At 37.7% G+C, this 14605-nt stretch overlaps 2 protein-coding genes across 2 annotated transcripts; one reads left to right on the top strand and one right to left on the bottom strand.

Annotated features, from left to right (window-relative positions):
• Positions 1-2655: 2655 nt before the first annotated feature.
• Positions 2656-8776, top strand: LOC145775839 (chromodomain Y-like protein). The gene is made up of 9 exons (XM_082587220.1): positions 2656-3048; positions 3233-3377; positions 3473-3637; positions 3710-3822; positions 6352-6732; positions 6973-7151; positions 7397-7607; positions 7882-8025; positions 8269-8776. The coding sequence occupies exons 1-9, from the start codon at positions 2962-2964 to the stop codon at positions 8425-8427; spliced, it is 1584 nt and encodes a 527-aa protein (XP_082443346.1). The 5' UTR covers positions 2656-2961; the 3' UTR covers positions 8428-8776.
• Positions 8777-9405: 629 nt separating this feature from the next.
• Positions 9406-13807, bottom strand: LOC145775840 (COX assembly mitochondrial protein 2 homolog). The gene is made up of 3 exons (XM_082587221.1): positions 13667-13807; positions 11864-11935; positions 9406-9579 (listed from the first exon to the last, which is right to left on the bottom strand). Exons 1-3 carry the CDS (start codon positions 13742-13744, stop codon positions 9493-9495), a joined length of 237 nt encoding a protein of 78 aa, XP_082443347.1. The 5' UTR covers positions 13745-13807; the 3' UTR covers positions 9406-9492.
• Positions 13808-14605: the final 798 nt, after the last annotated feature.

The raw sequence follows: 14605 nt of genomic DNA, 5'->3' as shown, positions 1-14605 counted from the left end.
TGCCAAATCAAAAATTCATATTGAAAAAATTCAAAAAAGTGATAACAGCGGTAATATTTTTAAAAAAATTTGATCAATAAAATATCACAAAATCTTTTAAAAGCCAAATGAGTGGGGGGGGTGATTTTGCATTGATCACCCCCCCCCCACTCCAATGAGCGGGGGGTGATCACCCCCCCCCCCTTGGATAGAGCCCATGTCAGTGCCACTTGATTGTTCTAGTGTTAAACATTGATGTTTTTTTTTTTATGAATCTGATTTTGGGTGGGCCCACTGTCAATCTGGGTGGGCCTGTACCAACCAGGCCCACCCGGTAGATCCGCCCCTGGGCTACAGTGGCATTAAGTTAGCAGAGCTCGGCATTGAAGAGTCATTATCCGTTTCTTCCACCCTCAGTAGGAAATAGAAATGTTCACAGGACCCAGATCCTGCAGGATCATTGAAAATTGGCAGGATCAGAACAGGATCTTGATTTTTGCAGAATCATGACAGAATTCAAAAGTTTTCGCAGTAGATCAAGCAATGAAAATAGCATATAAAATAATTTAAAAACTAACCAGATTTCATTCTGTACAGTGTGTAGCCTATTCATGACCTGAAGTGATCTATAGTTTTGGTGTGCTACCCTAGTTCTAATTCAGCCAATTCAATTTTTTTTTGAAAAGATTAAGATATGTAGGCCTATATTAGGATTACCAGGAAGCAGAGATGTTCAAAGAATCATTGAAAATTGGCAGAATCAGGACAGGATATCTTAAATTTCCAAAACCATCGGGGTTTTTTACTTGTCGGGTCAGGATCTTGGAAAAGGTAAACTTAGATCTGAACATCTTTGGTAGAAGCAGAAGTCCGCCAGTTTTCACAGTCCTTTTGTCATGCATCCAGGTTTATTCCACCCAGTTTTTCTACTTCAATATCTTGTTTCACCAACCTTAGTAGCCTACCGTTATCTTTCAGGCTATATGTGCAAACAGTGGTGTAATGGGCAAAATTCTAGAAGAACTGAAGCATTCTAAGAAACCCCTGGATAAATGAGCTACGAAAAGGTGATCTAACCTTTTCTTGCAATTTTGGCAAGCATTGTAGCCAACAAGTTGTTTTCTTTCAGCTTCGAATGATCCAGTTGATCTCAAAGAAATTTTAAATGTACTATGCATCAGCCACACATAAGGCTGCATTCCGAAGCGATGTTTTAAAGATTCAATAGGGCAACCTATGAACTATACAGAAAAACGTTGGTCTTAAATTTTTTTTTTTTTATAAACATGATTAACCTTTTACTTAAATTTTATGAAACTGTTATTTTTTTCGGGTCTGGTTTCAGAAAAAGTGCTATCCACTTCTTTGCTATTTCACGATCGCTTGTTGTTGCGGAAAATAAGCTAGCCTAGCCTACTGCAAGTTACCCACTGCTAAACATTTTTCCAAATCGCCGAAGAAGTATGATTTATCACATCTCTGAATGTTTGTTAGAACCTTGACCTTCGACTGAGATATTTTGGAAACTGGTTAGCCTACATCTTTACAAATATAGGCTAAACATGATCCTTGTGACAGTAAAATTAACGCATATTAATTTTTAACAGTTTGTGGTACCGTACTCAAGAAACGAAACGTCCGTAGAGATGTGCCAATATCCTATAATGCCCTTGGAAGTGGGATGTTGTAACTAGTCCGGTTGAGAGGCTACATTTGGCCTGCCACCAATGACATTCACAGGACCGCAATACAAGACACCGTTAAACAAATGTAATACCGTACAGCAAAAATATATACGTTTTCTGTAACTTCCCCGGACCTGGACAAGTTTTAGACCTCTGATTTTATTGGGGGCTCGGATCCAAAAGTAGGTCTACCGCCTGTCAACGCTACTGGTCAAAACTGTAAAATCGTGCTTTAACGAAGCGCACACAATGTTTATGCACTTTAGTCAATATTAGTCTGCGGTTGAAGCATCTTCTCTCTTCTTATTTTAGTGTGACGTAGCCTGAAGGACCTAAATCAGTGGTTGCGGGGCGTCAACCGTTTCTCATGGGGGGCGCGAGCTCCACAGCGATATTTGATTTATTCGTAGCAATTTTAATGTCTTGCATTGTCTGTCCGGTATATGGCTTACGTTTTCATATTTATGTTGCGTAAAAACTTTTTTGAAGAAAATGAAGCTTTTTGGGAGTAAAATTACAAGTAGAACATTTTAGGCTACAGAGGGAGCTTCCTATGTGCTTGGTCTATTGCCTCATGTAAAGCAATGGAGTGCGTCCTGATTATCGAGATGGTCGACTTTACAAAAACTGGAACCCTTAACGGCAGTCTTTTAAACTCTCAACGGTCTGGGCCAATTATCTTCTTATTTATCCATTTGTCTAATAAAGTTCGCTTCCATATTATGCAGTATCTTTGTAAAACTACATTTTCTGCTGCAGTTGCTATCAAGACCAGGGACAGACTGAGAGTTAAAGACTTGTGCTGGGTTGAGAAATTTCTAGAGTTAACCCCAACTAAAAATCCAGTTGCTAAGACTCAGTGTCAAGCATCTCAATGATATGTAGCCTAGTCTACAGTACTGTGATCAATAAATCAACCAAAAATGCTTAGTCGGAGGGGGGCAGGAGCAAAGCACGTAATTATTGCTAAAGGAAAGCGTGAGAGAAAAAAAGAACCACTGCCCCAAATCATTCTTCTTCATTCAAATGCCCGAAAATGACTGCGTAAGCCGAAAACGTTTCCATTTTTTGCCCCCTTGTGTAAGACAATAAAGGCTTTATTGCTGCTTGGTTTCGTGTGCTTTAACCTCAACAAACAAATGGTAGACTAGCACAAAAGCGTATGTAGCCTAATTTTGAAGCTACAAGTTGTTCTAATGAATTCAGGACTTTAATATTATTCTCTTTACGCTATTAACGTGAATAGACTAAAAATGTCTTGATTTCAAAAATAAGGTTTTGGTTTGCTTTGTGTCGCATGTTTCTACTAGTACCTCCGTCTTCGTCTGGCATAAAAACAACTGAGTTGTTGGCGATGTCTTCCTCTGAAGAAGATGTTCATGAGGTTCGTATTTGTTTCTCTTTTAAAGTTAATTGCAGCAAAGTGAAAGATGGAAACATTTCAGTTTATATCTATGCCAAGGAATTTCGATGGTTGTTAAGTGTTTATCAGCGGAGTGTACGACTTTATTGTGTGTACAATAGGGACGCCAATACCATCATATTTACATCATAATTACATTTTTTAGGTTGAAAAAATCATTCGCAAGAGAAAGCGTAAAAGCCATACAGAATATTTGGTTCACTGGAAAGGTTACTCTGAGAAGCATGATAGTTGGGAACCATTAAGTCATCTTACAGGGTGCAAAGAGATGATCAGAAAGTTTAATGCCGGTACTTCACTACTTCTTACTCTTGCCCCCTACTGTGGCGTAGCCTATTTTTGTATTTTCTCTGGTTCGGAATGCTAACTTTTGCTTTCTATTCAGATCTTCAACAGCAAAAATGCACCACTAAGAAGTTTATATCGACTAAAGAATCGTATTTCAAAGTAGCGAAATCAGCAAGAGTGTCTCCTTTTCGAAGAAGAACTGACTTTTTACAAAGTCAAATGCATCCACGGCAACATAACAAAAGTCATCTGTCTAAGAAAGGTAGGGCATTTCCATAAGTTTACTTTTAGCAAATGCTCGACCCAATCATTATTTTCTATATTGTTTATAAAGTACTTTATCCTGAAAGAGCCACCTTCAGAAAACTGTCAATAGACTCAAGATTGAAAGTGAACTCTTCGGTATCCTGCTCACACAATGTCAGGGAGACTAAAACAAGCGATACGGTTGGTACTAACTTACATTTCTGGTTTAAATAAATAGAAATTTGATTTTGCTATTGCTACACGGATTTCATATTATGATTCCAAAGTAAGTTATCTTTTTCAAGGTAGTCATTGTAATAAGCATTTAAATACATCAATCCATATTTGAAGAAATTGAAATATTTTATTCCATTAATAGGTTTTCTGTTGTTGTGGCCTGATGTACCATCTTTTCATTGTTCTTAAATGTCCAAGAATGTGAATACAAGAAAAAAAAAGTTTTATTGACAGTAAAAATTTGAAATTTGCTGCGGTGATCTGTTAATCTTATGCAATTTCTTACTGAACAAGCATGGCTTTTTTACCACAAACAATTTAAGCTAAGGAGCAAAATGGTTACAACGCCTGGTTACTCTAATAAAAAAATAAAGAGCCAAGATGTAGATACTAAATATGAGTTTATTATCTACATTTTAGGCACGTTATTTTTTGATTAAGTTAAGCTGATGTGTCCTACTAATTTTTTTGACTGTAGTTTTGAAGCATAAGTTTGCCCACTGAACAGCGCGTTTTTAGTTGTTCAACTGTATTAAGTGTCGAACAGAATGCTGGCCAGTGATACAAATTAAAGGTTGCATTTTGAATATATTAAGAATTACACTTGGGCAACACGATTTTTGCGGTAGCCTATAAAGTTTGAAATCTGATGTGATAGAAAAAATCCGAGTTCATATTCGTATTCAGCACTTCAAAATTACCCTACATCAGTTTTCAAAGTTTATACCGCAAAAATCGTGGTGACCCTTGTAATCATTCTGGTGATATTTGTTTCTTTTTTCAAAGTTGTTGTTGACACGTGTTATGTATTTTCGTGAAATTGTGCACAGGGGCCCCCAATTTTTCTGCAGATGGAGGGGCAGGGGGGGCAATGGTGCCCTTTTAAAGTTATGTAAGTTACTGCACATTTTGCAATATAACGATTTCTGCTATTCGCTTTTAGCCTAATTATAATGTTTCATTTTTGCCTCAAAATAATATGTACGGCACAAAATTTTGCAACACAGTTTCAGGCCTTAAAACTCGTTTTTTTTTCGGCAGCCATCGTGGCCTACCGGGGGCTCCTTTTCGGCAGCCAAATCTGCGTGCTTGGAGGCCAAAATACAAAATAAAAACAACGATAGCACAAGTAAATAGCATTAAACTTGCAACAATGCTAAAATGATCACTTAGCGTTGTTGAAGTCTGGAGTTTTAAAGAAGTTCACCACTCCCCTAGAATTCTTTTTAGCAACGAAAAACTACGTTCGACAGGTGTTGACGCCGGCAAGGTAATAAGTATTTCAATGATGTGAAAGACATTACTAAAAGAAGCATAATTTTTGCAAAATATGATCAAAAAATGTTTTCCCCTCGGATTTCAACTAACCTAGTTCTCCTTTTTAACAACGATTCAATGTCCGACAACATCGAATCGACATAAAAACTACAATATTGCCAGCCGATGTAAATTAGCACTTCGGATTAAGACTTTGTTAAAATAAACGTCAGGAATTACAAACAAGACTTACAGCGCTAGTGATCGCAGATGGATATATTCCATCAATAACAAATATTCCCGCACAATACAACAGTGGCGATTATGACGGGCTGACCTAATTTTGCGTCACTCTTTGATACTACATATTTTCGACATTTAATCCACGATAATTCTATTGCGAAATTAAATAATTGGCTAGAAGAGACCGGCGGCCAAACTTGGCCGATTGAGGAGGTAGCACCGGCGGTCATTCAAGCACTACTTAGCGGCCATGGCCGCAGGCTGCTTTAAGGCTTGACAGTTGTCGTGTAATTTGCGTTGTATGCTGCAGTAGAAACTCTTGCCGCGTTCCACGCATAATGCCTTTGGCCAACGCAACTGTTCAGTTGGCGCTCCCACTCTGTTTACTTGCTTGTTATGTTGAGGTGCGGTTCAGGTTGATAATCTTATTGTCTGAAGTACTAAGCTTAATGCATTTGTTTATATTTATTTAGATGTTCCATTTAGTTTGTTAAAGCTAATATAAGCTTGCGTAATAAAGTATGTATTAGTTCACGACAACAGTAGGTGACATCATTATAATATAGCATGATGCCCTTCTTTGTATACTGAACACTTGTAGGCTATCATTACTCAATACTTAGTGAGCTGATAGATTAGCATTGTCGCTATAACTTATCTTAAAACTTGAAAAAAAATTGGCCTTTTAGTTAAAAAAAGTGCCCTTTTTTCGTAATCCTGCCCCCCCAGTCAAAAATCGTTCCGGCGCCCCTGATTGTGCATTGGGCTATTAAATTTAGGCTGCCACTAACACATTTCTTTATGTAAAGCAAAGAATCCCAAAAGCCAACTTGCAAAAACGTTAACCCGCAGTAGGCTATAACAAAAACAAAGAAACAATTTCAAACAAAACCATTTCTTTTAAGGAAGATTCTGAAACAATATCCACTTTATAAGTCAGAGTTCCTTGCTATAAATTTTGATTTTGTAACACTTATATTGCATGAACTTCAGGTACTTCGATCACCAATGACAGGAATAGTTGCGCCAGTTCCAAGTGCTATGATAAATAGCAATCCTCCGCAAAAGATATTTACAGTAAATGCAAACAAACTAATCGCCGATAAGTGGCTGAAAGGTAAAGTAGATACCGAGAGTGCATCCATTCTTGGAGATCATGACTACAGCACATCATCATATCGAAAACCTCTTTATCGACCACCTCTGACATTTCAACCTCCACCATCACCCGACGGAACTACTGCAATTTCCAGAAAGTCCACATTAAGAAAAGGGAGATATTTTCAAGAACGTCTTGTACTTCTGCAATGGAGACAGAACTATGTGGAAATTGTATTTGCGAACACGTCGAGAGATAATGCTCTCACCCCACGGGTTTGTTGTTTTAAATATGATGGCGAAACTAAGCTATTCAACTTTGTTAGTTTTTTTGATTAAATCTAATTATGAGTATGGTGTGGTGTTGGATGAAATAAATTGAAAACTGGGCTATCACTGAGGTAACTCGAACCTTGAGTGATTTAACCAGTTCGCTCTGTGAGAGATGATATGCACGATAATAGTTTTTTTGTGTGTGGGTAAAAACTTAATAATCCGAAATGTTATTTTACACAGTTTTTGATGGAATTGTCAAATGCATTGGACGCTGTTGTGTCGAGCAAGTGCTTCGTTGTGGTTGTAACCACGGTCGGCAACACCTTCTGTTCAGGATTAGATGTAAAATTCTTGATTGATACTCTCAGCAATTCCAAGTTTGTTCCTGATGCAGCCAAATACCTGGCGGAGACATTAAGGTACTAAAAGGCAAGATGTAATATTAAAATTAATTAAAAGCTAAAAGCGAAACTCATTCAACTAAAATTAATTAGGTGTACTAATTAGACTTGAAGTTTACGCGAAAAAAGTATTCCAGTAGCATAATTGTTGTTTTTAATGCGTTGGCCACACCTTGCTACAATCCTTTTTATGTAACTGTGTAGCTTAATATGACAGTAATTAAAGATGTTTTACGTGTATTTTATACACTGTTGTTTTTTAGAAATTTTGTTGACAAGTTGATTGAATTCGGAAGAATCTTAATTGCCATTGTTCAAGGGCCTGCCGTTGGCTTGGGCTGCGCCATGTTAGCCTTGTTTGATACTGTATATTGCTCGGATAAAGCATGGTTTTGGACCCCCTACTCAGACATGGGTCAGACTCCAGAATGCTGTTCATCGGCGTTGTTTCCGGAAATATTAGGCCGTGCTACTGTAAGTGTATTTCACCTTAACGTTGAATGTAGTTTGCGCAACTAAGTTTTACGAAAAGTTGCTTGTTGAAATGTGCCTTGCACAAAACATCGCAACACTTAGGCTATATGTGATTTTGATCATTAGTCATGGGCTTTTATTGGCAAGATCAGACATTTCATAATTTGACAATAGAGCTGTATATTCTCAAACTATACATTGTTAGTTGGAAATGTATGGCTCTGTTTTGACTGCAGTGGTTTAATTTTTATATTTGAACATTCAACTTGACCAGGCGAACAACATGTTGTTGAATGGTGCAAAACTGTCTGCAAAGGAAGCCAAATTCCATGGTTTGGTTACAGAAGTCTTTCCGCACGATTCATTGAAAAGAAATGCAATGGCTTTTATAGAAAAGACAGCTGCTAAGAATGGCGAGGTTGGTTTCTTAGAGCAAAACCTGTTCTCAAATATTCTCACGAGAACCTTATAATATAGCATAATAGGCCTACTTATAACTCTCAGATAAGATTGATTCATATGAGACGATGGTGAACTATATTTTACCCTCGAATACAGTACATATCGTCATGCGAATACTGCAAAGTCCTAACCGCCTAGTAGGCTATTTTACAAGGATAAGTTGTTTCATAAAAAGTATCTTAATGCTCTTTTATGGCAGGCTATGGAGTTAACCAAAGGTTTGATGCGAAGTTCAAGCATACATCACTTGAAGAATATCAACTACATTGAGTGCAACGAACTTATTGAACGATGGTCATCACAAGATGCAATCGGAAATCTCACACATTTTTTCCAATCAAACTTGGATGATGGATGAAAGTTTCCGTGCATCTCTATGACAGATTATAATCTTATCAGCGGAATGTTTACGCCGAGAGCATTGGCGCTAGTTGTTTTCATTTGTAGCATCAACTTGTCATTAAAATGAGATACGGCAAACATTGCCTTGAGCTTTACCACACTACCGTTTATGTTCACAACTTGAACTTCCTGCTACAACAGTATTTTTTTCAACGTTTCAAAAGCACTGCCAAGTTATTGTTAAAAATATTCAAAAATGCAAATATCTTATAACAATTTAGGCATGGCACTTGAAATTATTTCCACCGTGTCATACATTTTGGAATAATCAAGACTATTTCCACCGTAGGCTACGTCTGTATAAGACATTACTAAAAACTTTGAAATTAGTTATTTGCTATAGTATAAGTACATTGCTTTCCGGGTCAGTGTGCAAAATCAATAGAGTAAAATAAAAGTTTTTAAAAATTATTTTGTAATTCGGTGCGTAGGCTACGTACTACGATTCGTGTTAGCCTTAGTTTAGGCAAACATTTTAAACAACTGTTGTTCATATAAGTTATCCAAGTAGGCTACACTGCAACATTCTGATAACTGTTTTATTATTTTAACACAGATAAAAACAAACTAGTTGTGTGATCGGTACAGCAAATTTATTAAGCTACTGAAGATTTTAAGTACCAACCAAAATATTGTGATTGGATTTTTCTTTGTATCTGACGATTAATACGAAAAAATAAAACTGGTCATAACCCAGCCAGGGGTCTAGAAAAAGGTAGAAGGAATAAAACGCAAATGTTAACGTGTACTCGAGACCGAAAGGATTTGGCACGGTCGAAGGTCCCTTGAGAATTTGAAAGTAAAGACTCGGTCATCACAAATGCAAACTTACAAGGCAAAAGTAACTTTGACTTATGCCAATGAATTAATAGGAGAGGTTTTTCAGTGCGGGTATATTTTAAGGCATTCTTTTACTCCATACTTACATATAAAAAAACATCATTTAATGCAATTCACAAAATATCAAAAACAAACACATAAATTATGTAGAAAAAATTCCACGATTGAACATTGATACATGTCAATTTTCTTTAAAATTATGTATTTGTGATAGTTTTTCATTCCGCTTCATTGCCTTTTTATGATTTGCTTGGCGATTTCGCTCTCTCTGCATTGAAAAAGTAAAAAGCTAGTAATACATGTTCAAACAACTACCAAGCTATCCATGAAGCCTTGTAGAGTATGATTGAGCCAATATTTTGAAAAAGATGGATAAGATAAAGTTGGTAGACGCAAAGTGCTCTCAATCGAAAGCACTATGGAAGCCGAACATATACGTTTTATTAACATTGAAAACATTACAAGTTGTGAAATACGCAATCAACTACCATGCAGCCATATTCAGAATCCAGAATCTATAATTTTACAAATGATGCTGTGGTGGGTCACATTTCATCACATTCACTAAAATGTGTAAATTTGATGACTATGATAGTGCTAAATGTACACAGAATTACGCCGTAAATAACTACATATAGCCTATCCGGAGTACACAGTAGCCTACTTTCGTTATTGTGTTAAAACTAAGACGATGGAAGTACTAAACCATAAACATGAAAGCAAACACCGCTTGGCATAGACATTGTGCATGCTGATCATTGACTATTAATCAATAATAATGTGTGTTTTGTATAACGCTATATCCATTGGAAATATGTGTTGCTCACACTCACAAAGCTTTACAAAGACGACAGTGTCAGCGTAGTCGCATAGACAGAGTACATTACATTCAGTCACAACAACCAAGTACATTATTACCATAAATCTCTTTCTTTGGTATGACCTGACACACACATGGTATCGAACCCGCACCTACCGCTTTAGAGGCAGACACTCTTAACACAGCGGTTTTCAACCGTGCCCCTACCCCCCTCAAATGGGCAATAAAAATCTGTTTATCTAAAATATCTGGTTTAAACAAAGTTTGATGTTTTCTTCAAAAAATCATGATTTTTTTTCAATCAACCCTGCTCTCTTCGTATTTATGTCTCGCTTCCGTACAACATAGCAGGCCGCACACCACTCCGATAAGGCTTTATTTTTAACTCATTACCGCACATTCCCTGAACTTAGTCCAATCCCATCTTACCCTTTTTGTCATAACTTCTTCACTTCCACCGTTTTCATTTTTTAGACCACCCAGGTAACAGAAGTCTGTCGCTGTTATTATTCTGGGACAGAAACCCCCATCCCGATCCTCGACTAAATCCTTACCCTTATTACGTTTCTCCCACAAACAAAACTTTGCCAATCCTGCTGCAGCCCTCCTAATTCCTCATCATTCTCTTATTACCAGAGATGGGCATCCGCTACTTTACAAGTAGTGCGCTACTCGGGCTAAAGTAGGGCGCGCGCTACCGCTACTTCTCTTGTATCTTTTCTCTTAAACGGACACAGCACTTTCTGACATCAAAATGACCTTGAAAACGAATGATATCATTTGTTTACTCTGCTATTTCAACGCCGTTATAGAAAACACGTTCTAGGTGAAATTTATCGTTGTAACGCATCTTTCAAAAACACAAGCATTTCAAAATGCAAGTAGCTGAGTCCTTCCCGCTTTGGCATGTCTTTTCCAACGGAGAAAAGTCTCAACCGCAGCACTAGAAGGAATGGCGAATGTGGGTGTTGTATTTAATGAACAGACGTTTTAAATCGGCACTGGGAAAGCTCACGGACTTGATTCATGACCACCATCCGGTTTTGTTTTTTTAACATGCGGGTTTTGCGGGGCATTTCTACACTCGTACACAGTGTCAGTTTCAACGCAAAATTCAACAAATTTGGCATTAAAACTGCCAATATGGCAATCCTTTCAGGCCTCATCTTGCACTAGCATCGTTTGGCTTCCAGTCCATATGCTATTATAGCGACGTCCACGGCTGATACGTTTCAACTGCAAATACGTTTCAGGGCCTGGTTCTTCCCTTACCTGGTAGCAGCCTTCAAAATCAGCATGTTTTGCTGCAGCAAAACATGCTGGGACTGAAAGTTTTGCTTAACGATTTAGACGCAAAAATGACCAAAATTCTGTAATTTGACCTTAAAATATAATATTTTGACCTTGAAAATGACCTCAGATGGTGCTGAAAGTAACACGATTGAACTAGCCATCCTCAAAAACCCTAATATGGAATCCAAGATTGTGTTTCTAGCTTCTCTAGAAGCCATTTTAGCCAGGACTCAAGTTAATCATTCAGACTCAAGTTACAAACCCCGAGCATGGGAGGTTCCAGTCCTTTACTTAAGGAGTCCATGTAGATTGTAGGACATACATGGTTGCCGGAAAAATAAAGGAGATTAGAGGCCTGTGTCGACATAGGTGAATCCTACTTGCAGTGTTACATAGCACTCATAGTAAATCTTAAACATAAAGTTAAAAAAAAGCTCACCTCTAATTTTAAGCATTGTTGCATCATGGCAGTTTCATGGTTACATGCTCCAAGGTACTTCATACACCGATTCTATAAACAACATCATTCATAATTTAGCAACTTGTGTGTTCATTAAAACTATATATAAATTTGTGCAATGTACACATAAATTATTTCCACAAAACATGTACAACTGAAAAGTATAATGTTCAAGCGGGACCACCGAGTTCGAAAAAGTTTACTTTGCTGCAACACAAACCCCAATAAGAAACAGCAGGCCTTAAAACCCTTGTTTTTATCCGGCAGCCATCGTGGCCTACCGAGAGCTCCTTCTCGGCGGCCAAAATACAAAATAACGATAGCACAAGTAAATAGATTTAAACTTGCAACAATGCCAAAATGATCACTTAGTGTTATTGAAGTCTGAGCGTCCTGCTATAGAATCGTTGTACCACGCAATAACTGCTTTATCGGGATTGTAATCCGGTATTGCGGGACCACCTAACGACACTAAATTGTTTCAACCGCATATGGCCTTTCATAAAACCTGACCATTTATACCGTTATGATGTCACCAACTCCTACTGCCTACTATGATGTCACCATTTAGGGTGTGAACTGTGAAGTCACTAACCCACAGAGAAAACATTTCTCAACTATGAAGACACGTGTTTTCCCCTCGGATGTCAACTAACCTTCCCAGACAACAAAATCCATCATTTTTACATTGATTCTACGTTTGCAGTGGTTAAATCAGGGTAAAAATGACGAATTTTGTTGTCTGGGTAGTTCTCCTTTTTAACAACGATTTAATGTCCGACAACATTGAATCAACATAAAAACGACAATATTGCCAGCCGACGTAAATTAGCACTTCAGATTATGACTTTGTTAAAATAAACGTCGGGGAATTACAAACAAGACTTATAGCCGGTGATCACAGCTGGATATTTTCCATACAATAGCAAATGTTTCCGCACAATACAACAGTGGTGATTATGACGTGCTGACCTAGTTCTGCGTCACTTTTTGATACCGGTACTAGATATTTTCGACAGTTAATCCACGATCATTCTATTGCAAAATTAAATAATTAGCTGAAGAAACCGGCGGCCAAATTGGCTGACTGAGGAGGTAGCACCGGCAGTCATTCAAGCACTACTTAGCGACCATGTCCGCGATGGCCGCCGGCTGCTTTAAGGCTTGAAACAGCTTTGATTCTTTAATCACATAATCTATGCACTTGCTGAACACAGCACCCTGCATGCAAGCATATGCACTGGCTTTGCAATGACAAAAAATCAACTTTTGTGTCAATTGGTATTGAACATCATTGTAACATCTATTCTTTTAATTTGTGTTTTCAGATTTTATTTCCACTGATAAGTTGCTTTTGTGATATAGGCTGTTGAAATACAAAAAAGTATATATGTACCGTATTATATGATACAACTATATAATTTATAAAAATTGCGCATTTTGCAGATTGTACAATGTACATTTACAACAGATCACTGGCAATGTTCTGTGTTGTGTAACAACGCACTAAGAAACTCCTCCAAGTTTAATTAGACTTGCAACTTAGAGTTGTAGGACTAAACCACTTTTTACAAGTTGTGAAGCCCAATGCAGTAGAGTTAGCACACGCACATTCCCAACAACAAAGCATGATCACAATAAACGTCTTTCTTGAACAAATTGGTTAAACTTATCAATCAGATAATTGTGTCAAAACGTCTGGTGAATGGCTGATACGATTAGCCGATTTTGTTTGTGGTTGCAAATAGTAATAACAAAGTTAACATGTCCTTACATATTTACATTTTTGTGACATTCATTTAACTGGCTGATTAGTTGATTGCACCTGTCTGTATGAAGATGAGGTGATAAATTCGGCATGATGTATCAATAAAATAGTAAACAATAGGTACTGTATATGCTTTTGTAAACACTTAACTTGTTGCTGCTGAAATAATGAAAAGTTATTGGTATGGCTACCCTTGTTTTGCAATGCATAATATAGCCAATTGGTTCTACAGCTAAAATTTAGCTTTTGCTAAAAATGCAATGACAAAGCATCACTACCGTACTTCCATTGTTTGCTTGTTTAATCCACACATACTATGGTTTGGTTTTGAATCTTTATCCTCGGACTGACAAAGCCTTGATAGATTATTGGGTAGTTTCGCATACTTGTAGAGGCGATTGACGCAGGGCCAGTTAGCGAGATTTGCAGAGTGAAGTTTTCCAATTGTTGTTGCCGAGGAATTATTTCATTCACTAGGTACCGCTGAATGGAGAGCAGTCCTGAAATGCCTAGCTTAAGCGCACACCCCGAGAGTCCAACCAGCGCAGCGTGATCTTGAGCCGGGCGCGTAGCCACTGAGCTAACGGGGCGAACTATGGTTCTCACTAGCTTTCATACTTACGGTTGCCAGGATGCTATACTTTTTCAATGCAAAAATAAGATTACAATCTAATAGCCATTACACTTAAGTAAAAAATGTTGAAAAAAAGCTTGCTGAAGGTGGTCGTTCGAAATGGTGAAGGCTAGAGATGCAGCGAACCCAAAATTTCTATCCGCACACCGCACCGCAACTGACTCATCTATCCGCGCACCGCACACCGCAATTTATCTGGAACTTTGACACTGCACCGCACCGCACACCGCAAATTAAAAAAATTTTAAAGAATATTTTAACGCGTTAATTTTTAGAAAGTCAATTGTAGCAAAAAGCACCCATGGCATATAACTGGTAA

Source organism: Aplidium turbinatum, chromosome 8 (assembly GCF_918807975.1).
Source record: "Aplidium turbinatum chromosome 8, kaAplTurb1.1, whole genome shotgun sequence".
In the NCBI taxonomy this organism is placed as follows: domain Eukaryota; kingdom Metazoa; phylum Chordata; class Ascidiacea; order Aplousobranchia; family Polyclinidae; genus Aplidium; species Aplidium turbinatum.
This window is presented reverse-complemented; position numbering and strand designations above follow the sequence as displayed.